The sequence below is a fragment of the Oryza sativa genome, chromosome 1 (assembly GCF_034140825.1).
Source record: "Oryza sativa Japonica Group chromosome 1, ASM3414082v1".
Lineage (NCBI taxonomy): Eukaryota > Viridiplantae > Streptophyta > Magnoliopsida > Poales > Poaceae > Oryza > Oryza sativa.
The window spans coordinates 23,549,816-23,566,717 of NC_089035.1; the positions used below are offsets into that span (position 1 = coordinate 23,549,816).

The 16,902-nt window shown below is 42.2% G+C and overlaps 4 protein-coding genes and 1 long non-coding RNA gene across 7 annotated transcripts; 3 read left to right on the top strand and 2 right to left on the bottom strand.

Annotated features, from left to right (window-relative positions):
• Nucleotides 1-1,241: 1,241 nt before the first annotated feature.
• LOC136354964 (uncharacterized) lies at nucleotides 1,242-2,081 on the bottom strand. Its single transcript, XR_010738908.1, has 2 exons — nucleotides 1,804-2,081; nucleotides 1,242-1,675 (listed from the first exon to the last, which is right to left on the bottom strand). It is a non-coding gene; the product is annotated as an uncharacterized lncRNA (long non-coding RNA).
• Nucleotides 2,082-4,417: 2,336 nt separating this feature from the next.
• Nucleotides 4,418-7,563, bottom strand: LOC4324446 (protein PIGMENT DEFECTIVE 338, chloroplastic). 2 transcript variants are annotated; one of them, XR_001540309.3, is made up of 8 exons: nucleotides 6,914-7,563; nucleotides 6,696-6,770; nucleotides 6,520-6,591; nucleotides 6,262-6,342; nucleotides 5,708-5,805; nucleotides 5,427-5,552; nucleotides 5,220-5,311; nucleotides 4,418-5,109 (listed from the first exon to the last, which is right to left on the bottom strand). XR_001540309.3 is itself a non-coding variant. In XM_015757558.3 (8 exons), exons 1-8 carry the CDS (start codon nucleotides 7,520-7,522, stop codon nucleotides 4,903-4,905), a joined length of 1,317 nt encoding a protein of 438 aa, XP_015613044.1. In that variant the 5' UTR covers nucleotides 7,523-7,563; the 3' UTR covers nucleotides 4,418-4,902. The 2 variants fall into 2 exon arrangements, 1 of the variants encoding a protein (XP_015613044.1); XM_015757558.3 differs by having other exon boundaries at nucleotides 5,220-5,268.
• Nucleotides 7,564-7,772: 209 nt separating this feature from the next.
• LOC9267489 (uncharacterized) lies at nucleotides 7,773-10,175 on the top strand. Its single transcript, XM_015757597.3, has 2 exons — nucleotides 7,773-7,989; nucleotides 9,860-10,175. The coding sequence occupies exons 1-2, from the start codon at nucleotides 7,867-7,869 to the stop codon at nucleotides 9,968-9,970; spliced, it is 234 nt and encodes a 77-aa protein (XP_015613083.1). The 5' UTR covers nucleotides 7,773-7,866; the 3' UTR covers nucleotides 9,971-10,175.
• Nucleotides 10,176-10,963: 788 nt separating this feature from the next.
• Nucleotides 10,964-12,295, top strand: LOC4324448 (uncharacterized). Of its 2 annotated transcripts, XM_026026795.2 has the most exons (4): nucleotides 10,964-10,981; nucleotides 11,108-11,317; nucleotides 11,422-11,768; nucleotides 11,874-12,295. In XM_026026795.2, exons 2-4 carry the CDS (start codon nucleotides 11,135-11,137, stop codon nucleotides 12,166-12,168), a joined length of 825 nt encoding a protein of 274 aa, XP_025882580.1. In that variant the 5' UTR covers nucleotides 10,964-10,981; nucleotides 11,108-11,134; the 3' UTR covers nucleotides 12,169-12,295. The 2 variants fall into 2 exon arrangements, with proteins under 2 accessions (XP_025882580.1, XP_015613063.1); XM_015757577.3 differs by lacking the exon at nucleotides 10,964-10,981 and having other exon boundaries at nucleotides 11,016-11,317.
• A 354-nt stretch (nucleotides 12,296-12,649) lies between these two features.
• Nucleotides 12,650-16,124, top strand: LOC4324449 (single myb histone 2). The gene is made up of 6 exons (XM_015757571.3): nucleotides 12,650-13,097; nucleotides 13,720-13,952; nucleotides 14,935-15,019; nucleotides 15,229-15,312; nucleotides 15,390-15,722; nucleotides 15,810-16,124. Exons 1-6 carry the CDS (start codon nucleotides 12,948-12,950, stop codon nucleotides 15,825-15,827), a joined length of 903 nt encoding a protein of 300 aa, XP_015613057.1. The 5' UTR covers nucleotides 12,650-12,947; the 3' UTR covers nucleotides 15,828-16,124.
• Nucleotides 16,125-16,902: the final 778 nt, after the last annotated feature.

A 16,902-nucleotide genomic window follows, 5' to 3' on the forward strand; every position in this document is an offset into this window, starting at 1 on the left:
ACGTCCGGTGTGGGGTATGGTTGATCGGAGACAGCCCACACCGGCTATAATGCCTGAATGTTTTGTTTGGGTCTATTCAGATTTTGATGTCATTTTAAGTCATACTATTTTTTATAGAGTTGTTAAATATGTGTATCATTTATTTTTTTTCTAAACTTTGGTAAATACATAAGAAATCATGTCAAAATTTTGGCAATATTACTAAATTATCAAATTTTGATATTTGGTAAGGTTTATTTTGTCTACAATCTGAACATCTTTTTGTATTTTATGACTAGTTCTTTTCTTCAGGCCAAATTATATTTTTTTTGGTTTTTTATCACGCTAAAACTTTTAAATGATGTGTGTTGTAAAAAACTTTTTATATAAATGTTTCTTTCAAAAATAAAAAAGTATTTTTTAAAAATTTATACTAGTAATATTTAATTAATCATATACTAATTGAGTTTTGAAAAGCTTAGCAAACGAACAGGGCCATAGTACTAGTACTGTATTTTCTACTCATTATGTCCCTTAAAGAGTGCTATTATGTCTAAAAGCATACTCCGTCATTAAATAATTTTATCTTTCACCATATTATTTATCCCAAAATAATTTTAACTTTAGCAATCATTGTATTAAAGTTTGTAAAAATGTGGATAGATACGATGAGACTAAATAAAGTGGTGGACGATTGCATTAATTTGTTTATTTGTTTTATATCATGGAATGGATGAAAAACGAAGTTATTTTAGCATGAAGGTGGTACTATACTTTCTCTGTCTAAAAAAGAATCAACAAATATGCACCATATTATTTAAGCAATTATTGTATTAAAGTTTGTAAAAATGTGGATAAATACAATTATACTAAATAAAGTGGTGGATGATTTGCATTAATTTGTTTATTTGTTTTATATCATGGGTGGGTGTAAAATCAAGTTATTTTAGCATGAGTGTGATATATTTTAAAATAATGAATTTGCACATTCTATACTAAGTTAATATTTTTTAGATGGAGGAAGTAGTATAGCAGAGCAATGCAAAGGTACTCCAAATGCCAAAGAAACAGACATTAGTGGAGCACTCCTCTTGACACTGAGGCCTGGTTTAGTTCCAACTTTTTCTTTAAACTTTTAACTTTTTTATCACATCAAAATTTTTCTACACACATAAATTTTTAATTTTTTCCTCATATCATTTCAATTTCAATCAAACTTCTCGTTTTAACGTGAACTAAAACATACGAACAAAATCAATCCGTTTGCTCGACTGAAGAAATGTCTGAACAATCGCCCGGCAGACAAGCAACCATCAGAAGACAGAAGAAAAATGACCGTGCTCTCTGTACAACAATACGCTACTGGAGTAGTACACTGCTTGCAGCTTGCTCGTACAGTATATGCATGCAACTGTGGCGCGATCTTTTCGCATTGAATCCTGCCTGTTGCAGCTACAGGCAGAGCTATACTTGTGCTGCTAGTATGTGCGCGTGGAAGAGATCGAGATCTAGATCGGACAAGAGGAAGCCAAAGGCGTAATCATTAGATTTGCTTTGGGAAGCATCGAAAAATTTTGCTCTCCTCTGTGCTTGTCTCTTCAACAGGAGGAGTAGTACATCTGTACTACATGCCACTGTGCAAGCATGGATGGATGCATGGCTTGGCTGCTGCGTTGGAACTCGACACCCTGATGAACTGAACGATGGATAGATGAGCAGATGCAGAGCAGTAGATGGAGTCGTAGTAAATCGCTGGATAATAATAATAATAAAAGGATGATTTGATCGCATGAGTAGGTTAGGCTAGCCTGCAATTCTGCCGACCTGGGGGGTTGCAGATGCAAGCGAGATCTTCTTCTTCTCCGGCGTGGCGTCGTCAGGCTCCTAGCTTAGCTAGCGTGGTCGTAGCTCCACCTGCCTCCCTGGTGGCCGCTGTTCTACTGCGAGTCAGCTGGGGTTCCATTCCTTGGCCATGGCCGTGGCTGCATCCTGCCGGTGGATCTGCGAGATCCAAACGCACCTGGATCGAGAAGAACGACGTCAGGATGATCCACCAATTTGGCTGGGGCTTAAAGCAAAGATCCCATCCTAAGTACCAAAGATTTGTCAGCTCCATTGTCAGTCGCCTTCAAAATTTAACTTTAAGTTATAGGCCGTGTTTAGTTGCTCGCCACAATTTTTTTAACGTATACGAACAAATATTTAAATATTTAAAGTATTAAACATAGACTAATAATAAAATAAATTATAGATTCCAACTGTAAACTGCGAGACGAATCTTTTGAGCCTAATTAATCAGTCATTAGCACATGTGGGTATGACATAATTAAGCTCAAAAGATTCGTCTCGCGATTTGCAATCGGATTGTGCAATTAGTTTGTCTTTTTGTCCACATTTGATACTCTATACATGTGTTCAAATATTCGATGTGATGGAAAAGTTGAAAGTTTGAATAAAAAAAAGTTGAAATCTAAACACAACCATAGTAGTATATTTTTTAAAAAAATTGTGATCAGTGTAAAAGTAGCCCATAAGCAATAGAATATTCTATTCAGCCACCTATTACCATTGTGCAACTAGTCCATATAGAAAAGATAATAAAAGATACACATATGCATATGGACTACCCATATGGAATAAATTATACTCCATCCGTTTCGAAATATTTGACGCCATTGACTTTTTAGCACATGTTTGACCGCTCGTCTTATTAAAAAAAAATTAAGTAATTATTAATTCTTTTTCTATCATTTAATTCATTGTTAAATATATTTTTATGTAGGCATATAGTTTTACATATTTCACAAAAGTTTTTGAATAAGACGAACGGTCAAACATGTGCTAAAAAGTCAACGGTGTCAAACATTTCGAAACGGAGGGAGTATTATTTATCTTTACTGCTCTCTCTTCTCCTAATGATACTTTGTATCTATATAAATTGTAGAGATTTCTATAGGTAAAAACTATTTACGTAGATCCTATCTATATGGATCACTTTGCCCTGTACATTGGTAATACCTGATACTAGTAGTTTATTTTAAGTTTCACTACTCCGTACCTGTTAACTTACTAAGCATATCAATATAAAAATTTTATTTATATAAATTTTGCTTACTTCGTTCATTTTCTCCATAGATTTTCAGGTTATCCTTTATTCTTTCTATCCCACAAATAAAACTAATCTAGAATTGGATGAGATGTTTTATAGTAGACGTGTACTAGAAAATGGGCATGTTTGGTTTAGAGCCAATTTTTGTCCTACCAAAATCTTGGTGGTACTAAAACGTTGGTAAATTTTAACACTACTAAATTTTGGGTAGTATTCAATTTGAACTATGGAGGGTAAAATTTGGTAGCAAATCAAACATGTACTTGCTACTATTGAAGTTACTAAAATTTTGATAGAATAATAAATTGGTATCAAACTAAATAAACCCAATATCTCATTCAACGTTAGATTGTTTTTTTATGGAGAGAGTATGTCTTTATAAGCGGCAACTGTAATTTAAAATTTAAAAATTAATTATGTATGATTATAGACTGTGGTTGGTCTTAGTACCTTTTCCGTGGTCGTTTATTTTGTAGTCTTATCTTTTACTAGTAAACCGTTAATAACAAAAGAAATATGAGTACAGTAGTATAAAAGTTTTACCCATTTCTTCGTTTTGGCAAGATGGTGCAGAAAATCCTGGGAGCGAGTCGGATCACGGCAGCAAGCAATCCATGGGAACATTCCCCAATCTCACAGTGCTCTGTCTTCGTCCTGCTGCATCTGACTGATGGAACTAGAGAGCGATCAATCTAGGGTTTTAAACGACGGCCAGACTTTTACTCCGGTCACTGACAGCCTGGGTTCCTGAGTCCTGACAGAGCAATTGGCTCTAGCAGATGCAAGTACTCCTACGTTGAGCTGTAGTAGTAGTATTTCCCGTATACTAGTTCCGAATACTTCTACACCATTGTAGTAGTAGCTGTTTTGCAGAGGGAAAAAAAAATACAAACATGTTACTCCTACCTGTTTCTATAAATCAATCTCTGTGCAAAACAAAACCGTAAAGGATTGCATGTACTTCCTTGTCTTTCAAAAATCCAACTTCTAAAGACAAACCTGAACGAGTATCTATCTATAGTTATCTCAGAATGTTATTGTTTTAGAGATACTCCTAGTATAGTACTAGTATCATAAATTCCTAGTGCTCATATATAAAGGAACCTAAAGGCAAATACGCAGTATTAACAAAATAAAACACTCCAAAAATATACTAGTACTAAAAGTAAAAATACTCACTCAGCTCCAACTGTTACCGGAGTAAAAATGAGCAAAGATTGAAGAGAAAAGGGTCACACAGTTAAAAGGCCTAAAATCAGCAAAACTGATCTTCTGGAACTGAATAACAAATCTGAACAAAGATTCAGAGACTACTGCTGCACGTTCAGGTAGTTGAGTTGCTTGTTTCCATTGAAATAGTAAATACAAGTGAACTCAAGTTGTACAAATAGTGGATGCTATCAAATGTGATGTTTTCTCCACGGAGCTACTTGGACTAATGGATTAAACATTCACAAAATGTGTCATTTTCGGTCCACAGCGCATCAAAATTTTCCAAGGAACGACAGGCTCACAAAGAAGTTCCTCTTTGCTGATAGGAGTACGGCATACGCCGACAAAGAAATTTTGTTGCTGCTTCTTTTGTTGATGCAGTTGCCAGATGGAGCTGCATGTTGCTACTCGTAGAACCGTTAATGCTGGTTCTTTGCTTTGGAAAGTGCTGTGCTCTCACCAAGAACCATTATTTCTCCAGGTCATCCAATGAAGGTTCAACTTCATATGCTTCATGCTAAGCTGCTTATATATGCTATTTTTCTTCAGCAGCAAGCCAGCAACCAGATTGTTCTCACAACATGTAATCCCTGAAAGCTGCATCAGCTGCCATTGTGTTCTGTTGTTACAGCACCTAGTTTGCCATCTTCCAAAAATTTAAACCATTTCCAGTTTGCGTATAATGTAGCTTCATCATCAAATGGAATTGTTCCTCCTGGAAGGTCAGCATCTAATTTAGCGTTCTTAGAGTCAGCTGGAAGCTGCTCCCGGTACCTCTCTGCCATTTCCTCAGCTTCTGAGAACACTCTCTGAAAACAGCACAAGACAAAAAGGTACTGAGAAATGCAAATACGAGGTAAAATTTGTTATAGAAGATATTGAGTATAGAACAAGATCAAACTTCAAATCAATATCTTACCGCTTTTTCTGAAAGGAATAGACCAGGTGTACTTTCGAGGTCAGATATGCTGTTGTAGCAAAATCAAACTTCAATTCAGTATTCTACCATAACTGATGAAAAACAAACCTCAATGTAACAGAGTATTCAGTAAACTGGGACAATCAGAACAATTTTTATGTTAACTGACAACAGAATAGATCCAATACAAAGTGAGTCAGTGATTACCTAAGCGCGATTTTATCTGGAACATTTGACTTGACCACCAGAACTTTTACCTCCTCATCTATCTTTAGGATGTCACTTACTGACAAGACACGCCCTCGACTAATATTTGAAATATGCAACAATCCACTGCATATGAGTAATTGAATACAATATTATTTTCTTTCCGTACCATTTTAGCAAAATAAAAGAAGATGATTTTTCTTATTATAGTCCATCGAATAAATGATGCATCAAATATAAAAAGGGCTACACAAACTGCATTGTGAAGGCCCCATGCATACCTTCTGTTTGTCCCAGCTATTCTAACCTGAGCACCATACGGAAAAATCTTGTGAACGATCCCTTGAAGAAGAGTTCCTTCTTTAAGATATGTCATTTCCTGATGATCAAGAGTTGAATATATTGGTATATATCCAAGTATCTTGTTGCTATATCTCTGACTATGCTAGTAGCATTTGCAATAAGAAGGAAACAACCTTGCTGTATTCATTTATGCAATACATATAACAGGAAAACTAATCAATGTTTCAGGGGGCATGAAAGTTCAGAGCACGTGGAACTGATTTCAGCATTGAAAATGAAATCTTACGAAATTGATTGGACATGATAATTGGTGACAGAACAATGGCACCAGGCAGAGTTTCAATTGGTCAAGGGCAATGGAGTAGTGAAGCACACCAGGTACTTTCTATACTCAAGATTTAATTTGTGCCACCATATTAGATCGTACCTAATTTCTAATATGTAGTACCCTAGTACTTATAACAAAAAAAATACAGATTTATATCTGTACAGTTACAAACAGAACATATAGATAATATGCCAGGGCACTGACCCATGCTTTCTTTTCACTAATTATCAGGTCATTAGTTTCTTCATCAAGCCTTGTAATGCACACACGTATGCTGCAACCAACCTGCGAGAACAAGCAATCGGTTACTTCAACCCAGACAAACTAAGATGTGTGAGTTTAACTTAATACACCATGCAGGCATGCAGCATTTCATGTATGAGTAATGCATAGTAACAAAGCATTAGAAGGTAATAACATTTTGCACATTGACGAGCAGTAAACCGTCGTAAGTTCATTTACTTTGTTTTTCAAGTCTGTGAACGTATTTATCCTGTCCATGAGCTCAAACTTAGGAAGGAATGCTCTCAGCCCCTGAAAAATGAAGTCGATATAAAAGTTAGTTTGCTCAAACGAAAACACCACGTCTCTTGAAGATTAGAGAGAGCAAGTCAGCAACAAAGGCATCCCGTCCTTGCCTCAATTCTTGTGAGGAGGCCCCCGGTGTTCCACTCGTAAATTTTGACCTCAATTGGCTCGTCAAGCTGCATAACCTGCCTGACAAAACATACAAATTACCGCATCGGTTTGCAATCCCCAATAATTTCCCAGAGCCGTGTACATGTATGCTGCGGAGATTTGAACTCAGCAACAGCAATGTCGAATGGAAGAAGGGGTACAGTGACGATGACTCAACCTGCCTGGCGCGGTGCCATGCGAGGCGGCGGAAGAGTCGCCTCGCCGACAGCAGCGGCCGGCCGCTCAGCGTGCGGCCGAGCACCTCCGCGAACACCACCGTGCCGGGCGGCACCAGCGTCCTGCCCCCGCCGCGCTCCCCCGGCTTCCGGTCCCCCTCGCCCGCGGCGGGGCTCGCCACGGCACCCACGCTCCCCGGCCGAGGCGGAGCCGCCTCAGCGAAGGCCGGGAGGTCGGCGCGGTAGAGCGGGAGGAGCTCCTTGGCGAGGAGCGTGGCGAGGCGGTCGGCGCCCACGGCGACGTCGAGGCGGGCCTCGGTGCCGGAGACCACCACCCCGACGGCGAAGTCCCCCGGCCTGGGGTCGTACCTCCCGCCGGATCTCGCGCCGTCCTCGTCAGGCGGGGCGTTGAGGCTGCGGACGAACCCGGCGGACATCGCGTCGTCGAGGTGGCGGCGAGCGGGCCTCGCCAGCGCCGCATGCCGCCTCTGGCTCCGTCCAGCCCTTGCCAAGGCTGGCACACGCCGCGGCTGCGAGGGTGAAGGCGAGACGGGGAAGAGGAGACTGCGTGGCGCCGCCGCCGCCGCCGCCACCGCCATCGACGGCGGCATCTTCGCCAGTGGTGAGCGGCCGTCGCAGCGTCGAGGAGGTTACTTTATCCGATTATTATTAATAATTAATAATAATATCATTTTCATCCAAAAAATTCCCAAACACGTCCCCATCACTCGCTGACATGTGGGTCCGGGCCCCGCATGTCAGTGTCAGCACAAAGCTGGGCCGGATTTTCTGCGGCCCATCAGGATCGGCTTGAAGCCCAGACCCATCAAAAGGAAGGAGGAGGCGGAGGCGAATCTCCTCAATCCGTGGGCGTCTGCGCGTCGTCTCCGTCTCCGTCTCCGGCGAGCAAAGGCGGCGAGGAGAGAGAGAAGAGGGGGGAGGGGAGGGGAGGGGGATGGGGTACCTGTGGAGGGTGCGGCTGTCGTCGTTCCTGGTCGGCACGGCGACGGCGTCGGCGGCGGGGTTCTTCTTCATCTACAAGGACCACCTCCTCGCGCGCGCCGCCATCGCCCGCCAGGTGAGGGGCCGATCCGATGTCGCACCTCCTCTAGCCGCTAGCGAGTTAATCGATCCCCATTTCGATTCCACGACTCCGGTTAGGTTTGCCGATGGCATGGCCACGAACGGCGATCTGGTAGTGCCAGTTGTGGTAGGTTTGGTAAATGGTAGTAACAATTAGGTTTTCTTGTGCTTCTTCTCCCGTAGCCCTTGACCAAAATGCGACACTTTTACTGGTACTCAATAATCGGGATGAACGAATTGCGAGCATGGTAAAATGGTGAGGGTTTGTGCCATGATTTGTCTGTAATTTTGTATGACTATATCCACGAGCTAGAGGAAATTGTGTAGGCTTCTGAGGAAGTTAATTTGAGGGAGATCATAAAAAAGTTGCTATGGAATGTAATGGATGGATTATCATAGTTTCATGTTAGTATCCGTAGTTGGCGCCTTGGAAGAGTAATATCCAATAGATTTTCGTTCCCTTCTTTTGGAACAAGTGAGATATCCGCATTTTGCTCTGAAGATTTCACATTTACTGTACAATTTATGTTAGGTTATGGTCTATGTTCTTTATATTGCAATGTAGCTAAGCTATATAGTGTACACTTGTTCTTTTATAATGTTGTTGTTATTGTGATATTGTTTCACTACTTAGCCAGGCATTATGTTTTCTAAATTTCATCAACAACAATGATTCCGTATGGGGTACAGTTGGTGCAAGCAATTCAGTGCACTATTATGTGGAACATAACATTTTACTATGCTAATGTTTGCATAATCTGATTTCTGATTGTAACACCATATATGTTGCTCAAACCATTATATGAGTTGGTGCATTGCATCTGTTAATTGAAAAAACTTATCGTGTGGGGTGCTATGAATTGTAACAAGGGTTAGCTCCACAGAGGGAACTCATGACAAGGCTCTACTTTAGTTTGGCAATGGCAACTGAACCTTGACTTCTGTGTTTGCTCTTGGTTGTGGTTCATTAGGTGTTAAAATAACTATGTTAGCTAACCTTAACTCAGCTGGGTTCGTTTAACCTAGATTTTTGTGTTTGGCAACTAACCTAATTAACACACTGTTGTTTGGCTAAATTGGTCGGTTAATTGGATTAGCAGTAGAACAAGTGGTGGATAACTTTATTCCTATGTTAAGCGGTTTAGGAAGCTTTTTGGATTAAACTGTCCCTTCTTAAGCCATTGGCACCTGCCATATTAAAGATCTAATCCATCTCCTAACCCTGTATCATACGCAGCTGGCAGCCTAACAAATTGGTCATGGTTTGTGGACTTTATTCTGGGGGGATGGTCCTGCTTCTGTTGATGTTTCTAGTTCCATTGTTCATAATGTCGCATTCATACGATGAATTCACTATCTGTTCCTTTATAACTGTGTTGCTGCTTGTGAGGAATTGGACTTTGAACGATATATGGGTACTTTAGCAGAACACATTTTTAGAGTAAATTGCATTCTGCGCTAGATAGAACACATCATGTTTCACTTTGCACCAAGTTTAGCACATACTTTCACTTTACACCCGGGTGTATTGAAATAAGTTTCACTTAAAAAGATACATCATCAAACCTGTAAAAAAAATCATGAAATTTCATAAAATCTGAATGAAACTTCATGAAACATGGTTTAAAATTTATAAGTTTCACTCATATTTTACAATATTTTCCTTCAATTATATGCTACAATCTAGTGTAAAGTGAAACTTACTTCAATATACTTTTGGTGTATGCTGTATAGTGAAATTATACATTGAACATAGTGCAAAGTGAAACAAGATAACTCTACCGAGTGCAAAGTATAATCTACTCTTTTTTATCTGAACAAACAGAAAGCATTTGAACAATAGCTAAGCTTTGATATACTTGCAGGTGGAGGACATCAAGGAAACTTCTGAAAAGCACTATGAATCCCTAAATCAGCGGGTCTCAGCGTTGGAAAGCAGAAATGAATTGGGAGATACTAAAGCGGTGTCTGATTAGTTCTGGCGTTCTGCTAGTTGGGTTGGGTGTTTTTGTCTGCTGCATGTGTAGATGCAGCATTTAAGATGTACCATTTTGTTGTTGAAATTGCTATAAACCCTCAATTGGAGCTGTGTTACACTGTTGCACAGTTCATCTACATGAAATGGACACAGATCAAATAAATCAATTTTGGTGGCTAACCAGCCAGCTTTTCTTATTATTATTTTATGCTCTCAGATGTGTGTGATCTGAATTCCTTTTTTTTTTTCCATCTCGTTTGCTGTAACTAAGACCCTCCACGCCTGTTAGTCTGTATGTCATTTTTGAGAGTTTCCCTGTTTATCCTGTGGAGTGTGGACTTTACTCATGCATTGGTGACTGCTGAGCATATAGTGGGTGTTGCCATGAGCTTTGTGTCCCATCAGTATTTTCTTTTACAGGTGAAATTGATAATTGCAAGTCGCTTTTTTCAGCGTGATTATATCTTTTAACAGCCAGTTACCGCCGATCATATAGAGTTAATGTCTTACTGTTTCTGATGAAACCTGTGTTAGTATCCAGCTTTTGGGTGGGTGGCTGCTGCAACATCGATGTCACTATGCCAGCAGCATGGTGGAGGGCATCAACTGATCATCTTGGTGGTTGGCAATGGTCATAGGATGAAATTGTCTTCAAGGGCTTCATGATTATTGTATGCAAACCTATTCTGTCATCTGGTGAGATGCCATCCATAGTGCAAACTTACCTGAAGTCTCTGCCTTGACATTTACAGGTGCGGTTGAATATAAATCTCTATATTTTCTTATCTCATTTAGGTTTGGATAGGTGTTTGACTACTAATTCATAGACCTAACACCATTTATCTCATCTAGGTTTGGATAGGTGTTTGACTACTAATTCATAGACCTAACACCATCCACCTTGTAAATGCTAACCATTACAGGACACTCCAGAGGCAAAGACTTCATACAGGATCACAGGACTTCAGAGGCAAGAGACAGTGACAACCAGAGTGATTTCATCAGCCATGTCATCATCCATGATCCATTCGTCTTTAGACAATTGTTTTTCGATCAAGTGGACAACACAGTGAATTGGTGATGTTGTCATCTTGTTTATGCTTTTTTTTCCTCACCTGTGTTTGGTCCTTTGCAGATATCACAATAGGAGTACCAAGCAGAGATGCTCGGTCCCAGATCGAAGATCCAAGACCGGATGGCTGGGCTGTTCACCAGGCAGGCTGCCGAGTACGCCGCGGCGCGGCCGGTCTACCCCAAGGACCTGTTCGTCAAGCTCGCGTCGCTCACCGCCCACCACCGCGTCGCCTGGGACGTCGGCACCGGCAATGGCCAGGCCGCCATCGGCGTAAGCACTCCAATTCTCCAGCTTTCTCTAGGATGCCTTCACAAAGCCTGTGCCTACCTAACGTTGACATTTACCGGCATCCCATCCGGGTTGCTGTTTGCAAGGTCGCGGAGCACTACGACAGCGTGGTGGCGACGGACGTGAGCGCGGAGCAGCTGCGGCGCGCCGTGCCGCACCCGAAGGTCCGGTACCTCCACACCCCCGACGCCGGTGCCGACGACGACGACCTCGTCGCGGCGCTCGGCGGCGAGGGCTGCGTCGACCTCATCACGGTGGCCGAGGCGGCGCACTGGTTCGACCTCCCGGCGTTCTACGGCGCCGCGCGGCGGCTCCTGCGGAAGCCCGGCGGCGTGATCGCGGTCTGGGGGTACAACTACCGCGTCAGCCCCGTGGAGGACATGATGTCCCGCTTCCTCCACACCACCCTGCCCTACTGGGACTCCAGAGCTCGGTACATTACCACTTGGGCACAGCACACATTGCAATTTTACAATCTTGCAATTGCAAGCAAGCACCATCCATGGCGAAAAGAAAGCTTGACATGCTGCTCTTGCAGGTACGTGATCGACGGGTACCGGGACCTGCCGTTCCCGTTCGACGGCGTCGGCCTCGGGAAGGAGGGCGAGCCGGCGGGCTTCGACATGGAGCACGAGATGGCGTTCCCGGGCCTCGTCCGAATGCTGAGGTCGTGGTCGGCGGTGGCGACGGCGAGGCAGCGGGGCGTGGACCTGCTGGACGAGCGCGTGGTGAGGCGGCTGGAGGAAGAGTGGGGTGGCGCGTCGCTGGTCCGCAAGGTCACCTTCAAGGCGTTCCTGCTTGCCGGCACCGTCAGGGCCGACGACCCTGCTTGATCGAGCGAGTGACTGTGTGGGAAGTATATATGGAGTCGAATGCTCATGTGAAAAATGGTGTATTGTACTCCTATACTGTTTGTTTTGTTTAGATGGAGAGTATTACGTGAAAGGCTATTCATCCCAAGTCAGCCCCTCGTTTTTTTACGTCGTCCGAAAGATCACAAAAGGAATTTGAAAAAAAAAAAGAAGATAGAAGGAGAAGAATTTGTGAACTGCTGCAGCTTGCAGTGAATTCGTGGTGCAGCAGCCACAACAGCTGCAGCTTGTTAATTTGTTATTGCTGCCGAACAGAAACCTATACAAGCCCTGGGAGGCCCAGAACTGTGGGCCCATAAAAAGCCCAAAAAGAGCCTGTAAGGTGGGCCCGCTCCGAGGAAACAAATCTCAACCCGTACACGTACGCGTCTGCGAAATTAATCCCCTCCCCTTCCGTTTATAACCTCCGCCTCCCATGGCCTCCTCTTCCTCCTCCTCCTCCGCCTCATCTCATGCCTCACTCGCCTAGAACCCCTCCTCCTCCTCCCGATCTCCGAGGCAATCCTCCTCGAATTCCCCGCGCCCCGATCTCCCCCTGACGCCACCCTCCTCCTCCGCCCCGGATCGCCCCGCCCGATCTCGCCGCGGGGTCGAATTTCCCCTTCTCTTGTCTCCGATCAGGGCCGCCTCGATCGAAGGCGGCGCCGCGCCGACCATCCCACCTTGTTTGGTTGTAATTTCTTCTTGTCGCGTGAGGAGGGGGGCGTGGCGGCGGGGGAGAGCGCGTGAGCGGGCGGGAGATGGGGGCGCCGAAGCAGAGGTGGACGGCGGAGGAGGAGGCCGCGCTCAAGGCCGGCGTGGCGAAGCACGGGACGGGGAAGTGGAGGACCATCCTCCGCGACCCGGAATTCACCGCGCTCCTGCGGCTGAGATCCAATGTTGACCTCAAGGTGCGTTGCCCGCCGATCGGATCGGCCCTAAAATTTCGCGTGAACTGGTTTGGTTGATGCTTAGGATGATTAGTACCACGACTTTTGTTTTTGTCTTTTGGCGATCGGATGGTGGGCGTTGCTTCCCCTGGTAGTTTTAGGTCAGAATTTAGAGGGGTTTCCGATGATATTGGGTGAATTGATGGACTAGTTGATATATCTTCTACTGTTTTGGACAGATTAACATGACTAGAGGAGTAATCTCTCTACTATTCAATGGAGGAGAGGGTGATTTTTAACTTGATGTTTATAAATAGTATCGTTGCACATAAAGGCATTTTCTCTATATGAAGATAAAGGCATTTTCTGTTAGGTTTGAGGTGATTACTTGGGAAGTCTCTTCCATTAGAATTTTATGATCTTCGTTGGGAAACAGATAGCTATGAGTGTTGATATGAACTTGAAATGTGTCTGGAGGGATATTGCTCAAGTTTTCTAGAGCTACCTTGTTAGCAACAATTCTGTAGTTGATTTGATGCTAATTGTTTTAGACCATTGTATTGAGTTCCAGAAACTTTGTTTCGACGTGTCACTTTGAGTACAAATAATTCTTATTGTGATTGTTATGGTTTGGTTTTTGTAGGATAAGTGGCGCAACTTGAGTGTCACTGCTGGAGGATATGGGTCAAGAGAGAGGGCAAGGGTAGCTTTGAAGGGAGGCAAGCGAGGGCCTAAGGCCCTTGCTGAACCGATGGATGCCGACGAAAAGAACCCTGACATTGATGATAATGCAATCATTGATGCACAACCGTTGGCAGTGGTTGTTGAGCCCATGCAACTTGAGAGTACTCCAGAGAAAGAGAAATCAGTTGCTAGGTTAGTGTGTAGCAATATGCCACAGTTGCAATTCAACTCTGTTCTTTACTTGTGTGGTTCTTGGTGTCCAGGTTTGGTTTGGTTTGGCCATATTTCATGCCAGTGTCATGGAATGTTAATTGCTATTTGCATGGTAGGATCTTCATAAGTGTGATTTGCTGGCAGTTCTAAATTGGTTAGCCATTATAATTTCACATTGTTTCAAATCATACTAGTGTAGCTCGCGTGCTTTGCAGAAAACTGCTTTAGTGTTTCATATGTGATCTAACATGGCAAATCTTGATATAAATCCTTCTGTGTTGCATCTGTAAAAACTCATATTTTTCTTCTATTGTTACCAAATTGATGGTATTGCAGTTATAAGAATGATTTTTACATGGAAAGAAAGGAAACCTAAATGGTCAGCATAAATACCGTGCAAATATGAATCCATGTTCACATGGAAGTCGGATTATCCCTCGCATTGCAGTTGGTATTGTTGGACTGTTGTGTTTCCAAGTTCTAGCAAAAGCAATAATAAGTTAATGTAGATTAAAATAAGCTAAGATATATAATTTTACTGTGTCTACATGACTCACATAACGGCAATATATTGCAGTTGAGCATGTTTAGGAAACCTATATTTAGGTCATTATTTAACTTTACGTGTGCTCATATCTTAGATTCATATTCAATACTGCATAGCAGTTTATTTGTCCTTTATATGCTGGCATGATGCCGAAGTAGATTTGAAACCAACCTCTCAATTTTCTAAAAAAGTAGTCATTAATTAGTTTTGTTTGCTTTCTTCATGATATTCTTGCAGCAATTACATAATTGTTTGTATACTTATGACTCTCTGAGTTTTTCTTTGATACAAAATTGAGTAATACGTCTGTTCCAAATAACTTAGACTCACATTGTTTTATTCATCGTATTTCACTACTGCTTCTCATCAGAGCTTTCTAAATGTTTTTTATTTTGTATTAATATCCTTTTGCAGGCTTGATGACCTTATTTTAGAAGCTATAAAGAAGCTTAAGGAACCGTCTGGGTCTAATAGAACAACGATTTCTTCATACATTGAGGTGTTCCCTATGAAAATCCCATGTTCTATTTATTACCTTACCAGTATTGTTCATTATTTTGCCGCATATCAATTGTCTTCGAGAGTTTCTGTTCATTTGATTCTTGCTATGAGGATATGAGGCATTACTACCATTTTTCTTTTAGAACAGATATACTCTTCATTACTGATTTCACGTATGATTCTAAAGAGATTCGTGTGTATGCTCAGGAGCAATACTGGCCACCTGAAGATTTTCAACGATTACTTTCTACAAAATTGAAAGCATTGGTTGCTACTGGAAAATTAATCAAGGTTTCTCTCATGCTGTCTATATACAAAAAGTACACATTAAGTTGGGTACTATTTTAACTGTGGTTTATTGGTTGTAGGTGAATCAAAAGTACAGGATTGCACCAAGTTCGAACTCTTCAGGTGGAAAGAGCATCAAGGTGTATTCCACTGGAGAAATGAACATAGAAAATAATAATGTTAGACAGCTGAGTAAGCCGCAAGTGGATGCTGAACTTGATAAGATGAAAAGCATGAGTAAGGAAGAGGCAGCATCATTTGCTGCTAGGGCAGTTGCCGAGGCAGAAGCAGCCATTGCTGAAGCTGAAGAAGCAGCAAGGGCTGCAGAGGCCGCAGAAGCCGAGGCTGACGCTGCAAAGGCTTTTCTTGATGCTGTTGTGACCACGATGCAAAACAGAAATCATGCTTCTGCGGTATACTGAACACATTCTTTGTCAACATAATTGTGGTGAGCACTGCCTGCAGCTAATAATGCCGCTCACTGCACTTGATAAATGCAGATGCTTCGAGCTTGCTGATCTTCTCTACGGATTCAGATTGGGTTTCAGCCAGTGAAACTTGTCAAGACAACGCTGGTGTTCTGCTACAAAGCTTTTGTTGATAGATGAGATTCTTGTATAGCCTTATAGATCAAGATGCTTTAGTGAGGGGGGTTTTCAACATTTTGCTCTGATCCTGAACCCTAACTACTCATATTTGAGTTGATGTCATCCAGTGGTATCCAATTAGATACATATATCACGTGACTGGTGTTTGTGCTATGTTAAGACAATCAACAACTCCAATAACAAGGGCGAATGAGAATTTAGTCTGAATTTCCCCCCGTTTTGTATTGCTTTTGTAATTAGCCTTTTCCCTTTGGTCAAGCGAAGTCATGAAATAGTAGAATTGTAGTTGGAAAGACATGTCGTATGAGCTGTGCTAATTTATGGACATGGCTTTAATATGACAAGTTGGTGGTGGTGTTTTAGCATTACATTACAACTAATTAGCACATGCTGCAGTCATTGTACTCTCTGTTCTTGTTGGATTCCAACATTGGGTATAAGAATTTGAACTAGTCACTATTTGACAGTAAAATGCACTCGATAGGTTGCATTTTGGAGACATGCCACACGTGTACATCTTGACGCCTAAAAATTACTCTTCATCTGTCTGCCTAGCATTTGATTTTGAAGGTATAGATAAATCTAGGATCTGCCACAGGATGTCTGCCTAACATTTGATTTTGAAGGTATAAATAAATCTACGTTCTATGCCACAGGAAGGGAAGGAATGTCATTGCTTACAGATTCTTCCACTGCATGTGTCTCCCATCCATCCTTCAGGCTTCTAAGGACCACGTATTCCATTCCCATCTGATGAGGGGCTGATGCTTCAATGCCATTCTCGTTCTGAATTCACCTCACCATGGAACATTCACCGACTACTTTTTCCTTCAAATCATCTCTCTTGTTGCTTTTTCATTCAAATCAATCTCTCTTGTTCCCTTGTTGTATCAGCATGGGACTATTTTTTTCCTTCAAATCACCTTTTCCTTATTGGATCAGCATCGCGAATCCAACCTCAAGTTGTAGCTCGCGTTAACCATGC